This window comes from Eriocheir sinensis, unplaced genomic scaffold (genome assembly GCF_024679095.1).
Source record: "Eriocheir sinensis breed Jianghai 21 unplaced genomic scaffold, ASM2467909v1 Scaffold110, whole genome shotgun sequence".
Lineage (NCBI taxonomy): Eukaryota > Metazoa > Arthropoda > Malacostraca > Decapoda > Varunidae > Eriocheir > Eriocheir sinensis.
Window position 1 is genome coordinate 107,134 of NW_026110408.1, and position 7,609 is coordinate 114,742.

A 7,609-nucleotide genomic window follows, 5' to 3' on the forward strand; every position below is an offset into this window, starting at 1 on the left:
ACTAATAAAACCCTTTTTTTTCTTTTGTGTGTATCTTTGTTAGTTTCATCAGTATTGTGGTTTTAACTATATGTAAGATTTTAATTATGTACAGCAGGGTTGGTGGTTTAAACCAGGGGTGTCAAACTCAAAATCCTTCGAGGGCCAATTCATACACTGAAGTACCGTCATGGGGGCCAACAAGGGTAGAAAATACATTGACAAGATTGAAGTTACCGTGATACCGCAGGCCATGAGCTTGACACCCCTGGTTTAAACCAAAAACCCATCAGTCATACTCACTTTTCTATACACTATTTGCTGTTTCTGTAATTAAGTATGTTCAGTATACAGTATGTATCAATTTAAATTACATGGTAGTTCAGCGTATGCATATCTATATATTTTCAGCGTTATGAGGTCTGACACGAGAAGGATTTAGCGCGTCATCTTATCCTCTCACTCACCCTCACATCACCTTCGCTGTATGGCACTGTTCAAGCACTGGAATGGTAGACACATGCACATGTTGTATTATTTCAACACTTTTAAGACTTTTGCATCTTTCAAATGCATATTATCTTAGCCTTTTCTTGGGAGTTACATGCCAAGACCCCTTACATAGGACCCGTTTTCGCGCCAAACTTGTGCGTCCCTCACAGCGGCCTCCCTCACTCTAGCTTAGTTAAAACACAATTTTGGTCTTTCATATCTTGTTTCCAATCAAGCACTGTCCACTCCCTCCACATTTCACACCATCACATCACCGACGCCCCTGTAACTAATGTGTTCTGCAGTAGATTACAAGGATGCAGAGGAGTTCTTTGACTCAGAAACTGACTCCAATCAGCACATTTTAAAGATATCTGGCTTCCTTTCTTTGATGCCACACTGTGAGGGGAGAATACGATACGAACAGCTTTATTTACTCCTAAAATCATGTTAAAATGGCTTCTCAGGGTCTTTATAAGCACTTAAAAATGTGATGCTGCAGCGTTTCCACCATATTCGTCGATGCCTCCAAGGAACAAGCCACAAATACTTCCAACTTTTTGCAGCTCATAGCCTTTACTGCGGGTCAGGAACGGATCTTAGCACGCTCTGATACTTCAAGTCCACTTGTAAGACACAGTAACACAGTTGGGATAGCGTAAGTCCTCGTTAAGTAGCATACAATCCTGGGCACTGATGAGCAGCGGAGGCCACTTTCTCCTTTCCTACACAGACCCGCAAACTAGTAACCGAACACGAACAATACGCATTCTCCGGTGATCAGGAACTTTAGGTCTTGAAACAGTACCAAGAGGAATGGTACCCTCATTTGATGTGTATAATGCTTTTTTCTGATGTTTTATTCACTAGATATATTATAGAATCTGGTCAGTGTCTTTGACTTCCAGCACCTTATTATGAATATAAATGAAATAATATTAAAAACACCCCTGAATATACCAAAAATTATGCCAAATGAGGTTAGGCATAAAACTAAATTTCCAGTACGCCAAACAGGCCTGGAATATACTAAATTGGCATAATTATGCCAAACCTGGCAATCCTGGTGGGAAGGGAAAGAGTGACTCACGATTCTAGTCATTCAGAGCTGTGAGCTGCGGTCGGGAGCAAGGTGCAAAGTGATAGTGTTGTGTACCGGTAGTGTATTACTGTAGCAGCGAGGTATAGCGTAACTAGGTATTGTAGGGGGGCATCGTGAATGCAGTCATCACCCGAAGGGGGCGCTGGCCTGGAAGCTGCAATGGTAATCGTCGCCTGAATAATTGCCAGGACCACTATTCTAATGATTTTCAGTTCTAGTGACTCTATTCTCATTAATAACTCAGATTCTAGCACAGTAGATGTATGCTGTCCATGTTGCATGGTGACACTGGTGTCTGTGGACTGTAGATTGTACATACGTACAGTCTGTGTATGCTAAGGCGGCCATTGCTGTTCTGAGTCATCATAACAGTGCCCCTAACTCCGGGGAGTGCAATGCAGTGGCAGTATGCGGTGTGGGATATAGCCAGGCTCTCTCTCTCTCTTACAACTGCTTTTGTAGCATGCAACTGGAAAATTAGAAGAAGTCTTTCATGTTTTACTACTCTTTAACATTGCAATTAAAAAGCATATTAGAGAAGCTGCATTTTGCCTCTTTTACAGATTGTATGAAGATCAAATGAATATATTGCCAAATCCATCTCTAAATCTATCTATAATTCCTTTTCAAACTCATATATGTATATACGGATAGAATTACTGGAATAAAAATAATGAAAAGAAAAAAAAAAAAAAACTGGTTTAAACCAAAAAAATTTTTTTTTTTAAACCATTGGTTTTTGCCAACCCTGCTTTCTCTCCCCCTCTTTCCTCACCTTTACCTGACCCTCCCTACCTCTCTCTTTTAATCTCTTTCCCTCCCACTCACACCCTTTCTCTCCCTCTCTTTCCTCACCTTTACCTGACCCTCCCTACCTCTCTCTTCTTTTCCCGTCCCATTTCTTCCACTCATTTCCTCCTTTCTCACGCCCTCTTATCTTTAGTCTTATCTCTCACTTAATCACTCTTCATCCCTTTCTCCTTCCCCATTAGATTATATGAACACACACACACACACACACACACACACACACACACACACACACACACACACACACACACACACACACACACACACACACACACTCGCTCGCACGCACACACACACACACAGAAGGGGAAATGAGAAGGGTGTGTGGAGGGAGGGGCAGAAGTGAGTCAGGTCATGTCCTGACCAAAGCCCTGACCTGAGTCTCCCTTCTGCCACTCCCTCCCCACACCCTTCTCATCTCCCCTTCTGTGTGAGTGTGTGTGTGTGTGTAATAATAATAATAATAATAATAATAATAATAATAATATACGGTTTATTCAAGTACGGCAGCCGTCAGGCTGAAAATTTACATTTTAGAAGTACATTTAAGTAAATTTCGCTAACGAGAACAAGTACAAAATGAGAAGGGAGATGGAAAACGGGGGTCAGACTTGTATCTGGGAGGTAGGGGTGATGGGAGGGGTTGCCTGGGATGGAGTGCAGTGTGGTGGAGCCGGGGGGTGCGAAGGGGCGGATTCTTCCAGATGGCGGTGAGGTCAAATGCGATGTTAATCCTCAGGTAGGATGCTGGGTTCGGGTGACAGGTCCCAGAGGGATGCAGGTAGTGTATGTGTGTGTGTGTGTGTGTGTGTGTTTACCTAGTTGTAAACACACACACACACACACACACACACACAGAAAGTGAAATAGAAAGGGTGTAGGGAGGGAGGGACGGAAGTGAGGGTCAGGTCATGTCTTGACTGAAGTCCTGACCTGCTATGACTCTCTCTTAGGACCTCACCTGACTCTCCCTCAGGACCTGACATGACTCTCCCCACTATGCCTCCCTCCCAACACCCTTCTCCTTTCTTCTTGTTGTCATCCTCTTTATCTCTCCCTGTTTCCTCCACTACTTTTCCTTGTTCTCCCTTCTTACATCCTCTATCGGTATTTTTTTCATGACTCACTTTGTCCCTCTCCTCCCTTTCCCCTTCCATATTTACCTAATTGTGACATAAAGAAGTAAGCTACGCTCATATTGTCCTTTCTCTGAGTATTCTTCCGCCACGCCAAGCTAATTCCTGCGCGAAGTTCGTATTTATGAAGCAAATGTCGAAAGTCGAAAAAAGAATTATAGTACAGGTAACTCTCAATTTACGCGAGTTAGGTTTACACATTTTTTAAATAACACGGGGTCCAAAATACAAATAAATGTTTAATTTACACGTTTTTTCACTTATACATGATATTTTATGGAGTGGCCACCAGATGTCTCACGCAACTGGACTCACACGGCACCATGGCCACACAGCTGAGCTCAGTTCTTCCCGCGCGCCACTTGAACAACAATACAGTACCCACGCTGCCACACTACTCAACAATAGGGGTGGGCAGGTACCGGTACTGGTACCAATACTAGCCAGTCGCTCATGGTGTCCCTCATTTCTTCCTCACACAAGTGAGGCTGAGACTGGGTGCCTGAGTGGATCTCTCTCTCTCTCTCTCTCTCTCTCTCTCTCTCTCTCTCTCTCTCTCTCTCCACTGAATGAAGTGAATATTTACTTTTCGATACAAACCTACCTCTTGTTTGATTTACAATGTTTTTGATTTACGCAACCTCTTCAAGGACACAATACTCGCGTAAATCGAGAGTTACCTGTATCATTTATTGGGACTGCGTCGTAACAACGAAACGTCATAGGAAGTGCTTATTAGAGTGTGGGAAAGGTTAATAGGAGTGTGGGAAAGATTTGTAGGAGTGTGGGGAGGGTTTATGAAGCCTTAAAATATATAAATAATAAAAAATATAAGGTCGCTACTTCGCGGATTTTTGCTTATCACGGGGGGTTCTGGAACATAACCCCCGCAATAGACGAGGGATTACTGTACTACGGTTCCCCGTAGCACACTCCAACTTGCTTTGCCTTTCACACCCGTTTTCTATGCAAGCGAGCGAGCAAGTGAGGTATCTCTCTCTCAATAGTAACAAATTATTTTTAAACTACATTAGTAAAAAGTGGTGGACAAATACCACCACCTGTTTTAGGGTGGTTAGTGCTGGCAGTGAAAAGGCATATACATACATTTGTTATTTGTTTTGGTGGCGGCGGCGGCAGAAGCGGCCATTGGGAGGTGAGCAGTGTTGGCAACGATCCAACGCTTGGTTAGCGATTAGCCCACGAATGTGAGACCAGGTCCACCACACGTGGTTATTTTTATTTTTTTTAGAACACGCACCTTTACCTAATACAATACCCGGCCCTCAGCATGGCAGCCGTTGGGCTGCATGTTCTAAAAAAATAAAATAAAATAACCACGTGTGGTGGACCTGGTCTCGTATGCGTGGGCAAATCGCTAACTAAGCTTACCATTGCTAACCGGATCGTTGGCAAAACTGCTCACCTCCCAATGGCCGCCACCACCGCCACAGGACCTTTTCACTACCATCGCTAACCACCCTAAAACAGGTGGCATTTGTCTGCCACTTTTTACTAATGTATTATATGTATACAAAGGGTTTTGTGAAGGTTTGGAAGAAAATAGACCAAAATTAGGGCACCAGAGTTATACTGGACCTTTACCCTAACGGCTAACAAGGAGGGGGCTTCGCCCCCACTCAAATCCCCCACCCTTTGAACATATGTTCTAGACCATTTCCAATGCTCAATAGATTGATTTGCATACACTGATGTATAAACAATGGTAATACTTTCTAAGAAGTCTGCCTCCCCCTCCATCACTCCAGCCCCCACCCTACCCCCCAAGACAAGCCTGGAGAACTGTGGGGAACCAGGGTTAGGGGGGAAGCCAAAATCAATGAAAAATGGGCTTCCAAAATTTCCCTAGAAAAATCCCTAAATTAAGGAAAATTCCCTACATTTTGGGGGGTCCAGGAGGGGAACAGCCCCTCTTGGTTAGGAGGGGGGTTGAGGGAGGCGAAGCCCTCTCGTTAGCATGTCGTAAAGTTCGGTCGTAGTAGTATAAATATGCTCCCCACCAAAAAAAGAAAACACGATTTTCCGGGGCATCATACATGTGGGGGGGTCCAGAGGGGGGCGCAGCCCCCCTTGGTTAGCAGGGGGGCTGTTAGGTTATAAAGTTAGGACTTTTCTTTCTTTCGAGACAAGGGAATTTTCCTTCATTTAGGGATTTTTCTAGGGAAATTTTGGAAGCCCATTTTTCAGTGTTTTTGGCTTCCCCCCCCAAACCCCGTTTCCCCAGGCTTGTCTTGGGGGGTATGGGGGGCTGGAGTGGCGGACTTCTTAGAAAGTTTTACCATAAACAGTATAGAATATATGTCCCTTGTGCTTCACAGACCACACCTACTTCTCCTACATATTAACCTGGGGCGGTGCTGATGAAGACTTTGCAAGTAGTTTAGTTTTCACGGGAGATTCCTTCTAACTGAACATCCACACGTAACAGATTTTCAATAGACGGTCACAGTATTGACTTTATACGTGGGGCCACACTCGGCCGCCCGAACCGTCTCGAAGTCAGTAATGGCAGGCAAACAGCCGCCTGCTTGGCGAATGTAAACACTACTTAGCAGGTAAACACGCGTACAAAGTGACCCGTTGCGAGGCGTGAATGATGACGCCTTGCTTACGAAAAATAGCTTCTCTGGATCTGGATAATAATGCGCAGGGCACCAAAGAAGGTGCATAACACGCATATAAGTCAGAAATAAGTCCCTCTGATGTACACTACGCACTTGTTTTCTTCTAGTTTGTCCACTTCTGATCTTTGTAATGGTTGATAATCTGGATCTGGATCTGGATAATAATGCGCAGGGCATCAAAGAAGGTGCATAACACGCATATTTGTTGGCTGTTGGGGGGACGGGGGAGCCAAGTGTGCAGGGGAGGGAAGTGAATTAATCAAGTGTAATTGTTGGTGTTGGTGTGTTGTGGTGACAAGTGAGTATGTATTTGTTTTTTGAATGAGTCTATTGTATCGCAGTCTAAAATCTTGTTACCGGCAAGAAAAAGATACCTACAGCAGACCAACAGCTAGACCGAGCAAACAGGAACTGAGTGAACATCAACGTACGTGGGCCGGGTATTGGACCGTATTGGCTTTCCGTGCAGCGCCGCACTCGGAGACTCGGGGAAACACAACGAAAGTGCTATTTTGACTTAACTCGGTTCCTCTTTTCTATTTCTGAAAAAAAAAAATACTGGTTGTCCTTTGGAGCCAAACGTAAAAACGTGGTATCTGCTGGTAAGAAAAAAAAATGTACTTACCCTTTGCTGGCAAAGTTTTAAGGTTTGCGTCTGTGTGTGGTGCGTGTGACCACTGAGGGGCGAATGTGCCGCGGGCCGCAACCTCTTCTTGAGCCGCCCAAAACAGGGAAAACACAGTGGGTGGTTTCGTATTTTCCTTATTTTGCTCTCCAGCAGCTTAAGAATGATTTAATTTCCTGTTAAATAAATGTTAGTTTAAATACCTGTAACTATTTTCACTTCTGGTCTCAAGATAAGTGATTTGTAGACGCCTTCTCGTTGGAAGCAGCGCCGAACTGCCCCAAACACCGAAACCATTGTAAACAAAGTATCCCCGGCCGGGCACTGCTCCTGGCTCTCGACCCTCTAAAGTTGCCCTCGGCGCCTTCAGGTCATCTCCTACCCAGGCCCTGCAGGCAGAGGCAGGCCTTCCTTCACTAGACCACAGGCGCAACACCAAGAAGATCACCACCTATCACAAAGTGACAACCTCTCCTCGCTCCTCGCCAGTCCATCCCAAGACGGACGTGACCCGCTCCCTGACACCCCAAACATAGCACCACTGCCCGTGGTGCCCCACACAACCTGACACACAAACAAATAAGGGAAGCCTGACACCAGTACTTTTATGAAAGGGGAAATTACTTAAGAATGAAGGAGAAGCTAAGTATAGACTGGAAAGTATACTTGAATACTGGAAGTATAGATGACATGTGGAATAGATTTACAACTAAAATGCAAGAAGTTATCAGAGAATGCATACCATGCAGAGTGTTTAAAGAAAGGGAAACAAGGAAAAACGTAAACAGTGATTTACCCATGAACAGAAAACTTAGGGCGA

General features: G+C 44.4%; 1 protein-coding gene across 26 annotated transcripts in view; it reads right to left on the reverse strand.

Annotated features, from left to right (window-relative positions):
• LOC126989217 (EEF1A lysine methyltransferase 1-like) overlaps positions 1 to 6,924 on the reverse strand; it is a 28,066-nt gene extending 21,142 nt beyond the window's left edge. For 6 of the 26 annotated variants that reach the window (XM_050847836.1, XM_050847846.1, XM_050847852.1 and 3 more), the window contains exon 1: positions 6,596 to 6,648. Coding sequence is in view for 3 of the 26 variants with exons in the window: in XM_050847828.1 (XP_050703785.1) it covers positions 6,543 to 6,587 (45 nt within the window). In the remaining 23 variants the exon portion in view is untranslated. Of the gene's footprint in view, positions 1 to 5,869; positions 6,142 to 6,542; positions 6,649 to 6,789 lie in introns of those variants that run through there. The other 20 variants (XM_050847841.1, XM_050847840.1, XM_050847849.1 and 17 more) reach the window with 9 other exon arrangements.
• Between the last annotated feature and the right edge of the window lie 685 nt (positions 6,925 to 7,609).